Source organism: Eleutherodactylus coqui, chromosome 12, assembly GCF_035609145.1.
Source record: "Eleutherodactylus coqui strain aEleCoq1 chromosome 12, aEleCoq1.hap1, whole genome shotgun sequence".
Taxonomy (NCBI): domain Eukaryota; kingdom Metazoa; phylum Chordata; class Amphibia; order Anura; family Eleutherodactylidae; genus Eleutherodactylus; species Eleutherodactylus coqui.
In genome coordinates this window covers 125,149,533-125,165,785 of record NC_089848.1, presented here as the reverse complement: position 1 = coordinate 125,165,785, position 16,253 = coordinate 125,149,533, and the positions used below count along the sequence as shown (strand labels likewise).

The 16,253-nt window shown below is 43.1% G+C and overlaps 1 protein-coding gene across 1 annotated transcript in view; it reads right to left on the bottom strand.

Annotated features, from left to right (window-relative positions):
• MRC1 (mannose receptor C-type 1) overlaps nt 1-16,253 on the bottom strand; it is a 119,867-nt gene that overhangs the window by 33,433 nt on the left and 70,181 nt on the right. The window contains exons 16-20 of the mRNA XM_066585643.1: nt 8,197-8,238; nt 5,380-5,543; nt 4,445-4,512; nt 2,696-2,796; nt 41-183 (exon numbers count right to left, since the gene is read on the bottom strand). Coding sequence (XP_066441740.1) covers nt 41-183; nt 2,696-2,796; nt 4,445-4,512; nt 5,380-5,543; nt 8,197-8,238 — 518 coding nt within the window. The remainder of the gene's footprint in view (nt 1-40; nt 184-2,695; nt 2,797-4,444; nt 4,513-5,379; nt 5,544-8,196; nt 8,239-16,253) is intronic.

Genomic DNA, 16,253 nt, shown 5'->3' with positions numbered 1-16,253 from the left:
TCAGTTATACAATACATCAATTAGTAAAAAGTGTTTCTACCTGTTTTCTAAATGAATGCCAGTCTTGCGGGCAGCTGCCTTCTGGCACCGGAGCAGTGGGGGCAGCTGTGACATTAATGGAGCTGTTTCTCCTTTCACAGATATACGAGTTTGGATAACCACAATTTATGTCATTCCAATATCCTGTGATAACAACAAAATGACACATTAGATAGTATCCGTGCTTAAAGGGGTTGTCTGATTTTTTTAAAGGTTTTTTAACCCCTTCCTACTTCCCCTATGTAAATGAACAGGCTAATGGCAAGGCCCCTAGAGTAGAAGTCCATAAATTACGCCATGTGTTTGCTGGAACTGAGTGCTTGGCACGCTTCAGAATCGGCGGTATAGAGCTGTTATACTGACAGCCCAATCCTGTACCGTGCCAGGGAGCTGCAATAATTAACTTCCTGTCTCTAAAAGCCCTGAACACAACATATTGAGTGATGTGTTACCGAATTTAGGGCCTCTTCACATAGAGGTTTTTTTTATGTGGATTTCGTGTCAAAATTCGTGTCCCACTCTGCATCAGTATACTGTAGTGTCCATTGAAGTTTAATGGGATAGTGTGAACTATGGAATGGATTTTCCAGGAGACAGTTTTGAAATCCATGCCACAGAGAATAAACAATTGACATGTCCATTCTGGGCGCCGAATCGACGATGGAAAATCCACATGTGGGTCAATGGCATCTTCAAATGAAAATCTGTATTAGAAATCTGCAGTACCCATGAAGATTTCAAACACAGATATTCATAGAAATTTCCAATGTGGATTATTGCCTTTGTGAACAAGGTCTTAGAAGTGCTGCTTCTTTATTCAGCCACATAAGGTGAGAAAGAAATATAGGGAAAGAGAGAAAAGAGAAAGAGGGAACGAGAGAAAGAAAAAAGAAAGAGAGAAGGAAAAAAAGAAAAAGAAATAAAGAGAAACAAAGAAAGCAAAAATAAAAACAAAGAAAAAAAGAGAGAGAAGAGAGATAAAGAAAGAAAAAAAAGATAAGGAAGGAAAAAAGAAAGATAAATAAAAATAAACAAAATAAATAAAGAAAAAGAAAGAGAATAGAGAGAAAAAATAAAAATAAACTGAAAACACAGAGAAATGGGGAAAGAGAGAAAGAAAAAAAGAAAAATAAACAAAGAAGGACAGTGAAAGAGGGAAAGAGAGGAAGAGAGAAAGAAAGAAAAAAGTAAGAGGGAAAGAAAGAAGAAATAGAGAGAAAAAGAAAGGAAATAAAGAAAACAAAGAGGGAAAGAAAGGAAGCGAAAGGAGAAAGGATAAAAGAAAGAGAAGGAAAGAAAGGAAAGAAATAAAAATAAAGAGAAACAAAGGAAGAAATACAAATAAAGACAGAGAAAGAAAGAAGGAAAGAGAAAAAAACAGAGAAAGACAGAAAAAGAGAGAGAAAAAAGAAAAATGAATAAAGAAGTGCAGAGAAAAATGGAAATAGGAAGAAAAAAGAAAGAGAGAATGAAAGAAATAAACATTAGGAGAAACAAAGAAAAATAGAAAGAGAAGGAAAGAAAGAGAGAAAAGAAAGCTAAAGAAAAATAAACAAAAAGACTGAGCAAGAGGAAAAGAGAGGAAGAGAGAAACTAAGAAAGAAATAAAAATGAAGAGAAAGAAAAAAAGAAAGAGAAAATAGAAAGAAAAAAACAAAAATAGAGAAAGACAGAAAAAGAGAGAGAAAAAAGAAAAATAAACAAAGAAGGGCAGAGAAAAATGGAAAGAGGAAGAAAAAAGAAAGAGAGAGCGTGAAAGAAAAAAAAAAGAATGGGAGAAGGAAAACATAAAGAGAAACTGAAAAATAGAAAGAAAAGGAAAGGGAGAGAGAAAAAGATAATAGAAAGAGAAAAAAGAAAGATAAAGAAAAATTAACAAAGAAAGACTGAGAAAGAGGGAAAGAAAGAAGGAAAGAAAGATAAAGAAAGAGAAGAAAAATATAGAGGAACGCAGGAGGAAAGAAAGACAGAAGGCAAGAAAGAAAAAAAAAAACAGCGAGAGAAGGAAATAAATAAATGCACTGCAGAGTTAGAGGATCCATTTTGAATTGTAAGAGTAATTGAACAAACTACTATAAACCAAGCTGGTCAGATTCCGGCTGTGAGCCTCGCTGGTGACCCTGCGTACCTCGCTAAACTATATTGTGGATGACCGCGGATGCTCGCAGGCGGTCATACGCAGTACAGGTTTTTTTTTGTTTTTTGCATTTCCCTCGCCATCGCTTAGCGATTACATGGGTACCTGTAGCCGATACACAATGTTAATTGCTTATGGACTGTGGGTTGGACACCTCCATTGACATCAGTGATGGCCATCCATGTGGATTCTGCAACTTTTCTTCTGCTCGCAGAATATGCAATATGCAATAAGTGGGATGGAAAATTCGAAAATGCATGCCTTTCCATGCCCGTGTTTTACTGCGGAAAGTCTACGCGGTTGTTAATTGCGTAATCCAGAATTCAAATCCAGTCGTGTGAGACCGGCCACAGATGGTGAAAAGAGCTGCAGTGATCAGCTGTAATCTGTGGGGGAACATTAGCAAGAACTGGCTACTTATATCAGGAATCCATTTACAACTACTTTTATACCTTGCAATAACTTCCTCTAATCTGCCACATTATGTTACATACGAGATGTCCAGGACACAAGACCTACCTATGTTTTTGTACATTGCAACGCAGTTCTCATCATTGTTGGCAAAGTTGGGTTCATGAACTGACCAAGCAACGAAGTCTGTGGGAGAACCATCCATCCACCTAATGAAAAACACATGTTAAAGCTATCATACTAATTATTCCTGCTGCATCATACTGTATATGGCAGACTGCATGGCCGCTTTACTACAGACCCCCATCTGGTAGTGCATTGGACCCTTCTTTGGCCTTCACAACCACAGTAATTCCAATATGGTGTAGATTCTGCTTGATGCTGCAATCATTCTGCAGGAATATTCATGTGGACAGGAAGCTTTTTGTAGTTGCTGCAAACTACTGTAGATGGAGCTACTCACATGTTTTGTGCAGCTGACAGGAAGGGATCATCGATTCATTCTGCTTGCGCCAAATTCTGATCATCTGACCAGGTGATGTTTGTCTGGTGCTCAGTGATCCAATTTTTGCGCTCTTTTGCCCACTGGAGTCTTGCTTTTCTGATCCCTTGGATACAATGGCTCCAGAGTTGGTTGTCTACTATTATAGCCCATCTGTGCTAAGAAAGACATGTTGTGCATTTGGGTACATTAGTTGGAGAACCAGTGTTGTATTTGGCTGCAATTTGCTTGGCATGCGCTGCCTGTTTGTTTGGATTATTCCGGACATCCTCCTTTGACCCCTAACAAGTTGTTTCCATCCACAGGATTCCTTTTTGTTGGATGTTCTTCCTTGATCAGGTCATTCTTGCTCTACTCTCCACACTGTTGCATGAGAAAACCCCACCTGGCTAGCAGTATTAATTAGAGTCCATATTAGAATGGAAAAATAAGGCCTGGTTATTGGTGCTAGAGTAGCCGGGGCCAGAATTTCACTGCCAAGTATGTGGGGTTTTCTTCTGTAACAGGGATCCTGTGGCCATAAACAACTCATTGACAAAAGGAGTCAGAGGAGGATGTCAGGAATCGTTCTGATGAACAGGAGCTGCACATTGTAAAGCAAATTGTAGCCGAATATAACTCTGGAGCTCCAACTAACGTCTCTGAATGCACAGCTCGCTGTTCCTTAGCACAGATCGGCTATAACAGCTGATGACCAGGTCCAGCGCCATTGTGTCTAAGAGAAACAGAAAGGCAAAACTCCAGCGGGCAAAAGAGCACAAAACTTGTATCATTGAGCAGCGGAAAGACATCTCCTGGGCAGATGGATCCAGATTTCAGTTGCACCGTTCTGATGGAAGATCAGCATTTGGCACAAGCAACATGAATCGGTGACCCCTTCCTGTCAGCTGGTCAGAACATGTCAGCACCTGCATCTAACCTGCAGCAACTACAGGAAGCTTCCTGTCCACAGGGGCCGATATTCCTGCAGAACCATTTAATCAGCTAGTGGAATCTATGCCACGATAATTTGCTAAAGATTTTGAAGAGCAAAGGAGGTCCAAACTTGTCCGGGATGACTCAGTTAATCCTGCACTAAGCAGGAGGTCGGACCTGATGACCCAGGAGGACCCGATGACCCTGGAGGTCCCGATGACCCTGGAGGTCCCGATGACCCCGGAGGACTCGATGACCCTGGAGGTCCCTTCCAACTCTACCATTCTATAATTCATACAACACACTATGATTCAAACATTACTAGGTGGGGGTCTCTAATAAAGGGGTCCAACATCTGCACTGTCTGTATGATACAACTGCAGCGCTCCTCTAGTCATTGTCTATACGCAGTACAACAGCCGTATACGGGGAGCACCTACTTAAACTCTTTATCCACGGAAATACGTAAGCCAATAAAATAACTGTTGGTCTTTCCATTCTTCAAAATCTAAAGAGGAAGGAAAGAGAATATGAGGTTAGACACTGAATTAGTTCATCAGCTGGATACAGAATTTACATGACAGTGATTAACCCCTTAACGACCAGGCTGTTTTGTACATTAAGGATGAGACACTTTTTTAGGAATTTTACCCATGTGGTGGTTTTACTGCCCTTTTTTCCCCCTTCGGCTACCAAAATTAGTTTTGCTGCGTTTTTTTCTCCGTTACATAAAGGGCTATTTTTTTATATCTTTTTTCACTGACTTTTTAAAAAAAATAATTATTTTTACATTTATAGTTTTTTTTTTTTAATGAGTAAATTTACGCTAAAATAGAGTATGGTGATAGGTTCCTAATTTTGTTTCGGACATTTTGATATATAATTTACATAGTATCGGATTACAGGGCACATACAGCGATGGTTTTGTTTGGCCTCGGGGGTCGGTCATTTTCTTTTTTTTATATATATATTTTTATTTTATTCTGCATTTTTTTTAAACTTATTTTTATAACAATTTTTTTTAACATCTCTTTTCCATGTATTTCAGCCTTCTAGCTATCTCTCTTTTCAAACACTGGCATAACTATAGGGGATGCAGGGGATGTGGTTGCACCCGGGCCCAGGAGCCTTAAGGGGCCCATAAGGCCTCCCTTCTCCATATAGGGAGCCCAGTACTATGAATAAAGCATTATAGTTGGGGGCCCTGTTACAGGTTTTGCATTGGGGCCCAGGAGCTTCAAATTATGCCTCTGCGTTACGCAGTTAAGAGACGTTGGGGGGCCCCCAAGATAAACTTTTGCACCCAGGCCCATGAGCCTTTCAGCTACGCCCCTAATAATGAAATACCCAAACTATATAATTCCATATTACTTACATATTTCCAGAGGAATCTCCTTTCAGATTCACTGTTAATGGTGACGAGATCACCGAAATTACGCTTGCAAAATTCCCGCGCTTTATCCATAGCCACTTCATCCTTGCTGATATAGTATTGTCTGTCCTCTTGAATTAGCCAGCCGTCACTTGTAAATTCAAAAGCTGACCAAAATAGAGTAGATTAGCACATAATACATAAAAAGGGTTAAAAGGGTATTCCGGGCTTTTTCACTTGATGACCTATTCTCTGAATTCACCACTTCTAAAACATTTCTTGCTCCTCTCTTGGTCAGGACCAGACATCCTGTTCTGACCATTAAGAGGAGCAGGAAGTGTAATAGAAGTGCAGCGCTCCCATTGAATTCAAAGTGGTGCTGCCACTTCCTGCCCTGACCACTGATGACAATGTCCGAATCGCTGTGTTGACAGTGTGCCAGATGGTCAGCTGATGAACAGAGATCCTGAGTGGTAGACCCCCATCAGATAAACTACCTGTGACCTATCCAGAGGATAACAAATTGTAAAGAAAGGAAGCAGCCCTAGGGTATCCCTGGCTAAATAAACAATTTTTAAAAATTGCCAAAGGCAGAGAAATAGCCTAATGGTTATATCCTCCCAAAAAAGAACAATATAAAATTATATCCTTTATTGACATATAGTCTCTCAAAACCGACAAAGACACTTTAAAATTTAGGAATAGGTGGTTGAACTAGATCCTTACTGAGTCCATTAAAGAACTAGATATATATTACTAGGCAGGCTGTGAGGGCAGTAGTCTTTAGCCACTACTATATTCACACAACATGCAGTGTTTGGGGAAATGATGTGACTGTTGGCAGCCAATGATTGGATGCACAGAGTTTCAGTTAATAGAGGTGCTATAAAAGCTGCCAAATTATAAGGTTCCAGTGAACTTCTATGCTGATTATGCATTAATAACATGTTTTGCCACACAGGCTTTATCAAGGGAGCTCAGGTAGGCCAGAGGATAAATCATCAATTGAAAACTACAAAAGTACAAAACTACAAAGCCAAAAACCTAACCCCTCACTCAGTAGCCACCAACTATTTACTTCACCAATTGCTGAACCACTTGCCATAATCTTTGAAAATTCCCAGAAGATTGGAAAAGGGCAAATGTTGTCCCTATCTTCAAAAAAGCTAAGAAGGTGGATTCAGGAAACTAGAGGCCTGTGAGCCTGACTTCTATACCGGGAAAGATCTTTGAACAAATTATTAAACAGCAAGTACTTGGATGAGAATGGAGTAATTAACCAGAGCCAGCATGGGTTTGTAACAAACAAGTCATGCCAGACGAATCTAATCTCCTTCTATGACAGAATCACCAACTTGGTTGATCAGGGAAATGCGTTGGATATAGTATATCTTGACTTTAGGAAAGCATTTGAAAAAAATGACCAAACATGCAAATCTGGGATTGACAAGACAACTGTTGGGTGGATTCACAGCTGGCTGATTGATCGTACTCAAAGAGTGGTCATAAATGGCTGCACATCCAAGTGGAAGAATGTATCAAGTGGGGTACCACAAGGCTCTGTCCTAGGCCCAGTGTTGGTCAACATTGTTATAAATGATCTGGAGGAGGGAATTGAGGGAAAACTGATCAAATTTGCCAACGAGACAAAGCTAGGAGGGATAGCTAACACTAGGGAAGAGTCCTACATCTGGGGAAGAAAAATGAAAAAGCACATACAGAATGGGAGGAATTGGGCTAAGCAGCAGCACATGTGAAAAAGACTTGAGTATACTAATAGATCATAGATTGACCATTTTTGCACTCTTTTGCCTGCTGGAGTCTACCCTTTCTGTTTCTCTTAGACACAATGGCGCTGGAACAGCTCATCGGCTGTTACAGCCCATCTGTGCTAAGGAACAGCAAGTGCTGAATTCAGAGCACCAAGTTGTCATGTTCACAGTGGCCCTCACCTTGGATTTTTTTCCTCAATCACACCATTCTCGGTCTACTCTACATACCATCACATGACAGTGAAATCCCGGCCCCAGCTAGTCCAGCACCGATGACCCGGCCTCGTTGGAAGTAGCTCAGATCACTGGATTTTCCCATCTAATGTGGATTTACACCAAACTTATACATAGAAAACTTGTCATGTGATTTTATGCTGCACTCCGGGGTGACGGGGAGAATTTCCATACAGGAAAATCTCCAGTCGTGAAACGGCCGGGGGCTCTAATAAAGGGGAAGTCATTATATATTATATTTACACACACACTACAAAATTTATGTGTAGCTGGGAATAATAGCTGCCTAAGTTGCAGGTAAAAATCGAGCATTAAGACATTTTTCATAATCAGGCATAATCTGGGTAGAGGCGATCACAGTATTCTATGTAGGCAGACCGAATTTTTTCATTTAATGATAAGTAAAGAATTTGAGAGCTTTTTTATGTTGTAAGAAATATGGAGCTTTGACCCTCTCCATAAAGATATGTAATGAAGTTCTTAAAGGGTTCATCCCACTTCTTGTTTTGCCGCAAGAAGCAGACAGCTCTGTACATTGCTCAGTGGTCATGGTTGGTACTGCAGGATGACTCCAATTCACTCAGCATAGAACGGTTAGAAGAGGGACAACCATTTTATGTGCAGGGCTGTGGGCACCTGCAATGTCTTGGTCCCCTAGGCAGTGCCTGATTGATCATTCCACCCCTGCAGCTAACAGTCACACCATACCCATATAGGTTTTTAATTCTTTGGATTTTTTGAAGAGATTATATATAATTAAAAATTGAAAATATCGAACCAGATCACATGCATTTTATAATTTAATACTACTTACGTGGAATTGCTGGTTTTGTGGGTTCTGGCTTTAATGTTGTACCTAGGAATAAAATGCTAATGTCAATATAGCTGCACTGGAACCTGGGATATCTGGTCAAGAATGGCTTATTATGGTAAATGATAGCAAAATACCATACTCACCTCATACCTGTGCATGTGCCACAGATAGATACTGCATATACATTACAGAGGGAGACAAAAGTCTGGACACATCCATTTAACTGATGTAATAATGAGACAATTGACTTCCAATATATGAAAGTATTAATTGGGAGGGGGGGCTGCATTTTTGGTGGAGGAAATGTTTTCGGTGGCCATTGTAAACTCTGCCATATTGAATTCAGCTCAGGTTTTTTTTAAATGGGAAGGGAGTAGAGATGAGCGAGTATACTCCCTATGGCTAACTACTCGAGCGAGTAGTGCCTGAGCCTAGTATCCTCCCGCTCGTCTGTAAAGATTCGGCTGGACCTAATATCAAGCAAAAACATGTTTGTCTAAAAGTAACTTTAAAGTTGTTGATTTTTTTTTAAAAGCAGTAAACTAGAACTACAGCCAGATACATTTGGTTCCTCCATAATTGTTGTAATAATCTCTAAAATGTCAATAACATTCTTTTATATCCTTTTCTTGAGATCCCTTTGAAAGATCTGTGAATTTTTCCTTTATCTTGTAGTGTTGCAGACTATCACAACAATGTGGTGAACTCTTTGTCTTTATTTGCGTTTGAGTGGAATGGATTTATATCCTACACTGGACACATGCTCCCTATGTGGAACCTTCCATATGAGGACCCTTTCACACGGGCCAATAAACTGTTCAGAATCCTGCGGGAATCTGAAGGATTAGAAGAATTTGTTTGCTTCTCGTTTGTCGTACAGTTTCTGTATGCAGACATGACAGATCACATCATGTAAACAGGCAGTCGTTCACTTATGACTGCCTGTTCAATGTGAATAAAGGGGGGCGGGCCAAAATGATTTCTGGTCCTGTTTACCTGTATGGGGCTGCGTGGCAGTTCTTCCTGCAAGATCTGGTTGCTAGAGTTGCTGTGCACAGGAAGTGTGGAAGGGGCTTTGATCCTTTTGATCTGCAGATCAGTGGGGGTCTCAACCATCAGACCTACTGATCTGGATCTACAGCATATCCCAGCAATAAGCCATAACTTTATACCATTGGAATACAGCTTTAAGAGTGGGATCTTATTACAATAGTGGGATATCATTAGCAGTCATGTTAGTAATGGATAACGCCGTTGTAATCCATCTTTCAGTCGTCTTGTTATTAGCTCGATGCCCTTTTCAACTTTTGTTACAAGCGCGGTAATTTTGGAGATACCTATCAGTTCTGTTTAATGAAAAGGCCCTGTGCTTTTAGAAGTGTTTACTTGGCAGCCACCGAAGAAAGAAATCGCGCAGCCAAAATTGTCATCAACTGTGGTTTTTTTTTCAAGAAGCTGAATATTTTGTAGATTTTTTCCTGAAATATTGTAATCTTTGTTTTGTGTTGTTGTATTTGCCCAGAATTCATAGGGACTGAAATTCTGCAATTCTTTGAACCCCTAAAGATTCCTGACCCCATTGATAGGCCCTGACTGTATGTCTTGGCTTGCATACACGGCATGCAGTGACCCCGTGCTGGCACTGCTGAGTAATATCTGAGTGATACAGCCAAGACTGCAGACTGTAATAAATACATATAACTTCAATCGATTTAGATTAGATCCATTAAATTCATCTGTTATATGTCTTTTATCATAGTCTGCAGTCCTTGCTATGTTATCAGAATTGTTTTTATTATTATGCATGTATTACTCTGTATATATTGCTGTTATTTTATCCATTCATCCACCATGTTAGGCCGGCTGCACACGGCCGTGACGGGCTCTGCCGCGGAATTCCGCGGCGGGGCCCGTCACAGCGCCCCCCAGAGACCCCAATATTTACCTGCGGATCCGACGTCCTATGTCCCGCAGGACGCTTCGGCGTGACGCACCGAAGCGTCATGTGACACGCCGGCCACATCACATGACACGCCCACAGTGTCACATGACGTGGCCGGCTGTGTCACATGACGCGGCGGCGGTAGGCGGGGAAGCAGTTTCACGCTATCTTCCGCTGAGCGTGATGGACGGGTTCCATTGACTGCAAGGGAAGCCGTCCGCACATACACACGCGGCAAATAGAGCATGCCGCGGGTGAGGTCGGGTGATTTCACAGTGCGGAATTCCGCGGTGGAATTCTGCACCGTGAGCATTGAGCTATTAGGTTCAATACAACCTAATAGCTGCGGGCAACGCAGCGGATTTCCGCCGCTTATTACACGTCGGAAATCCGTCCGTGGGAAGGAGCCCTAATGTTTTTTGTTTTGATTTTGAATTATTTTAATGTATTTATTTTTTCCCTTCTCTATACATTTTTTCTTCACTGCACCCTTGTTTTATATTCAGACGTGTTTTGCCCTTGCCCATGTTCTGTTAGTCATCCCAGCACTACTGATGAAGGGGTTCACCCCGAAACGCGTTTATTAGCTGGATTTTAATATTCCAAATAAAACAATAAGTGGGATATTCATCCAATTGTTCTGGTACCTTTATTGAAACCTCCGGAGAGTTGCGCCTACACAACAGATTTTTCTTTTAGCATATCCTACCCTCCCACTATTGGTGGGTTAATCTGGGTGGCAGCACCTCCTGTTATCTACCATATCCAAGCACTTTAAGGCCAGGGTATCTGCCCAGGCCTTTAGTCTCAGTCTTTATTGTAGGTTTGCTCCACTTCTCTCTCCACCTACTTCCATTGAAAACAATGGGCGAGGTGTTCCAGGGGAGCGTCCAAAGATAGGACATGCAGTGATTTAGTTCTCGCACCGCGATGCAGGGGAAAAAAATCGCTCATATAAGAAATTTTCCAAACGTTGATTCAGGTATTATTCTGACTAACCCAAATGGGTAATTTAGCGTCTGCCTCATTGGGAGAGGGGGGTTGCCTTACTCTGGATCAACAAGGGGAGTGAGGAACAGGCTGCACTGGATGGACATTGTCTTTTTTCAGCCTAGCATGCTATGTTACTATGTATATGGGGTTTATATTCATGCGTGATTTTCTCGCCCATGTGAAAGTGGCCTAAAATAGGCATACAACACCCACCATCTTGCTTGCATTAACTTTCCTATCCAATTCCCAGCTACCACAGCACACTACTTGACAGAATGTCTGGATGTTGTGACACGAATGGAATCGAATGTCCTGTTCCTTAATTGCAGACTTTGCTTTTGTTACACCCCAGGAGGGGTTAGTCGGCCTTTTTTTTAAGACACTTTGTGATATGGAGAACTATCCCAGCCTGTGAAGGGTTAATGCCACTTCAGCTCTGAAAGAGACATTGTGAAGGGGCTGTGAGAGATGTCTGACAGGATTCAGTCTGCTGTCCGATGAGACTGTTCTGCTTGTGGAGCTGTGAGGGACGGTCTCCAGGCTTTATTAATGTGAGGAGATATTGTGCCGCTCTGGAGAGTCGGCACTCAGAGACTTTACCACAAGTCGCGCTCAACGTGCCCATCGGGGGGGAACTAAATGTTACGCTGCTTGTTTCTGAGAGGAGGAAGGTTTCAGCAGTACAGGAAGTAGCCCCTGAGAGCAGCCATCTTGGGAGACACAGAATCCAGCATAGCCTGCAGAGTGGAGGCTAAGGCCGAGTTCCCACCGACGTACATAATGGCTCATGCCCACGAGCGCATGCATAGGACGCTGCGGGCAGAGGCGTAACTTTAAGCTTCTCTGCCCGATACAACATCTGTGACAGGGCCCCCAACTATAATGCTTTATCCATAGTACTGGACCCCCTACATGGATAAGAGAGGCCTTCTGGGCCCCCTAAGGCTCCTGGGCCCGGGTGCAACCGCATCCCCTGCATCCCTTATAGTTACGCCACTGGCTGCGGGACTCCCTGCAGTGTTTCACCTACTTTGCAGCCATAAGCTCTGCCAGCGAAGAGCCGGCAGAGAGCAGCTATGGCTGCGTATGGCCCCGCACATACCTGCATATCACACGGACACGGACAGGCGCAATATGATAATTTTTCTCCTTAAATTCTCTGTTTCAGAGGGAGGATGCGAATGAAAATGCTGCCTTCACACAATGTATGGCGCATGCACAATATATCAGCCCATACAAGGGGATCGGCTCCCGCTGGGTACATACACACATAATAGGGCACGCTGCCATTAACAGCAATACATAGTGTCCACACGCCGGTGCGCATGGATCAATGAAAGTCCGTTGCCTTTCATTGACTCCATTCACTGTGTATCACACATCCGATACACAGTGAAGACACGGTCGTGGATATGAGCCCTAATATGCAGGGAACAAACCCACTGATTTTAATGGGCTCATTTATGTGAGAGCTTTCCTTCACAGGATGCACAATTGTGTGAAAAAATACACAGCACGCTCTATCTATGTAAGCGCTGCGGAATATGTTGGCGCTATACAAATAAAGTTTATTATTAAGTTTATTATTATTCTATGGTGGGCTTTTGTGGCACACATAAACCTGCGTATTTGTGGTGCGTATACACACAACATCAATGGGATTTTGTGGATATTTATTTGTACACACAAAAATATGCCGGCTTAAGCGCATTTCTGTCATGCGAACATGGGGTGTATTTGTGCGGCAGAAATGCGCTCACACCCCTGAGTAGGAGGCCTAATCTGACATTTCCCAGCCTCTTACAGTTAATATCACTGTAGAACACAGCACTATACAGCATATGTGGAATATCTGGGATATTGGTGAGTGTGGAGACCTTTCTATATATGTGTGTGTATGCGGAAAAGTGAGAAATGGCTCCAAACTGGTCTGATACTAGTGATACTGAGCAGCCCTGCCATAGCGGAATCCGTTACTGCCACTGCCTCAATCATGCCACTCACTATGCCCTATTACCTGGGGCCCCATGGTTGCCACTATACAGTAGGACAAAATGATGGCCATGTTCTGCCTCTATCCCATAGCAACTGAACAGAAGTTAGAGTTCCTGATCGGCCAGTTAGCGGGCGCAGCTTTAAGGCCCAGTGAACACGGGCATATTTGCATTGCGGAACCCAAAGCGGGCATCCGCCTCAGGATTCAGCAGGAAATACTGTCCATAGACATGCTATGTAAAAACGCTTTTCCATGTCCATGAGCGGAAATCAATTCATGGAGGGAAAAATCGCAGCATGTTCTATTTCGGCGCGGATTCCACGTAGATGGATTCCATTGAATTCAATGGAAGCCATCCGATCTGTGGTCCATTCACAGCTGTCACTGTGGACGGGCTGTGGGATCCACTTCGTCGCATAGCAATGGCATGGCATCATCTGTACTGCACATGCGCCGGCTGGCACATCCAGTGCAGGGGGCACCGGGTCAGATTCCGCTGCAGGATCCCGCATGCAGAACCCAACCAGGACAGGTGAATTCGGACTAAGAGAAGTTACTTCCTGGCCCCAAGCCCAGAAATGAACAGTGGAATAGATCCTTGAGCGTCTGAAGAACATATTTGAGACCTGCATTGGCTGAAGATGACATTCTTTAGGAAGAAAAAGAGAGTTAATGAGGTTCTGAGGGGAAGTCATTCAAGTCGATCCCCGGGAAGCAGAAAGAGCAGATCAAGCCCTCCAAGAACAATTTATTGAAATAGCTGCCACAGAAACCTTGCGCAGCCGGCTGAAAATGTTATCCATCCAGCATTCTGGAGCCTCATTTCTGGATTTCAAAGAATTGGCTATCCAGATCCTTGGGAAAAAGTTCTAGCCAGTAGTCTAAAGAATCCTCACCTAATGGCATCAGGGATGTTCAACTCCTGTCCCCGCAATTTACATTTCAGCTGTTGAAGCTGCCTAGACACAGCCTTTGCCTTCAGACACGGTCACTGAACTGCAGAAGCAGATGCTGAATTAGTTTGCGGAGTAGCCAAAGTTTGCCAGAAGATAGAATGCCTGGAAACCCATCCACAAGAGCCGACAGCTGCACCCTAGGCAGGAAGCCAACCCACTAGTGGCCCCAGCTAGGAGTATCAGCCTCCACTAGAGAAAAGATCCACAGACTGGTTTGACAGACAAAGGAAGCCTATCTGCAGATACTGCCATCGAAATGGACATGTTGAAAACCAATGTTGGCAACTAAAAGAGCATTCCCTGAGGCAGAGGAACGCCTCTTGGGTGGAAGAATTGTTGGTCCTGAAAATCCCAAGTGGCTATCCAAATATGTTTGAATTTGTCCAAAAGTGACTATTTCTGTGAATGGAGTCCCCTTCACTGCCTTAGTGGACACATAGTCACAAGTAACCACCAAAAGAAGGCTGCCTTTGAGATATATTGGAACCTCAGTCTTCTAGTACAGCTTCCAGATCACTAGCTGGATGTAATACTCACCAATGGACAGTTCGTACTCCTGGTAGGGTACTATAAGCCTACTCTTCATTCAGCTGGAACCAAGCTGCCCTAACAAAAAGTATTTGTCATAGATGTCCAAGACAGAGATGCCCCTTCTGTGATTCTAGGGATGGATGTCCTCCACAATTGTTATGACAAGATGTTGGAACCCCTCCACAAATGCTCAGTGACCCCTGTGCAGTAATAGTGCTCCTCAGTGACCCCTGTGCAGTAATAGTGCTCCTCAGTGACCCCCTCACAGTAATATGCCACTCAGTGATCCCCTCACAGTAATATGCCACTCAGTGACCCCTCACAGTAATATGCCACTCAGTGACCCCACACAGTAATAGTGCTCTTTAGTGACCCCCTCACAGTAATATGCCACTCAGTGATCCCCTCACAGTAATAGTGCTCCTCAGTGACCCCAAATAGTAATAGTGCTCCTCAGTGACCCCCTCACAGTAATAGTGCTCCTCAGTAACCCCCTCACATTAATACTGCTCCTCAGTGACCCCCTCACAGTATTATGCCACTCAGTGACCCATACTCAGTAATAGTGCCCCTCAGTGACCCCACACAATAATAGTGCTCCTCAGTGACCCCCTCACATTAATACTGCTCCTCAGTGACCCCCTCACAGTAGTATGCCACTCAGTGTCCCCTACTCAGTAATAGTGCCCCTCAGTGACCCCACACAATAATAGTGCTCCTCAGTGACCCACTTTACAGTAATAGTGCTCCTCAGGAAGCCCCTCACGGAAATATGCCACTCAGTGACCCCCCCACAGTAATATGCCACTCAGTGACCCCCTCACAGTAATATGCCACTCAGTGACCCCACACAATAATATGCCACTCAGTGACCCCACGCAGTAACATGCCACTCAGTGACCCCCTCACAGTAATAGTGCTCCTCAGTGACCCCACACAGTAATAGTGCTCCTCAGTGACCCCACACAGTAATATTGCTCCTCAGTGACCCGCTCACGGAAATATGCCACTCAGTGACCCCACACAGTAATAGTGCTCCTCAGTGAATCATTCACCGTAAAATGCCCCTCATTGACCCGCTTACAGTAATTGTACCCCTCAGTGACGCTCTTTACTGCAATAATGCCCCTCAGTGACCCCTTCACAGTATTAGTGTCCCTTAGTAACACTGTCAACGTATTAGTGCCTTAAGTGATCCCCCCACAGCAATAGCGTCCCTTTCACGATATGTTCCCTTTCAGTAATAATGCCCCTGGCTTCCCCTTCTCAGTAATAAAGTCATTGCATGCCCACTCCCAGTAGTATTTACCCTGCACGCCCCCTCTCAGTTGTTATACTCCACATACCTCCTGAGTAATAATGTTCTTACATCCCCCTCTCAGTAATAATGTTCTTACATCCCCCTCTCAGTAATAATGTTCTTACATCCCCCTCTCAGTAATAATGTTATTACATCCCCCTCTCGGTAATAATGTTATTACATCCCCCTCTCGGTAATAATGTTATTACATCCCCCTCTCAGTAATAATGTTCTTACATCCCCCTCTCAGTAATAATGTTCTTACATCCCCCTCTCAGTAATAATGTTCTTACATCCCCCTCTCAGTAATAATGTTCTTACATCCCCCTCTCAGTAATA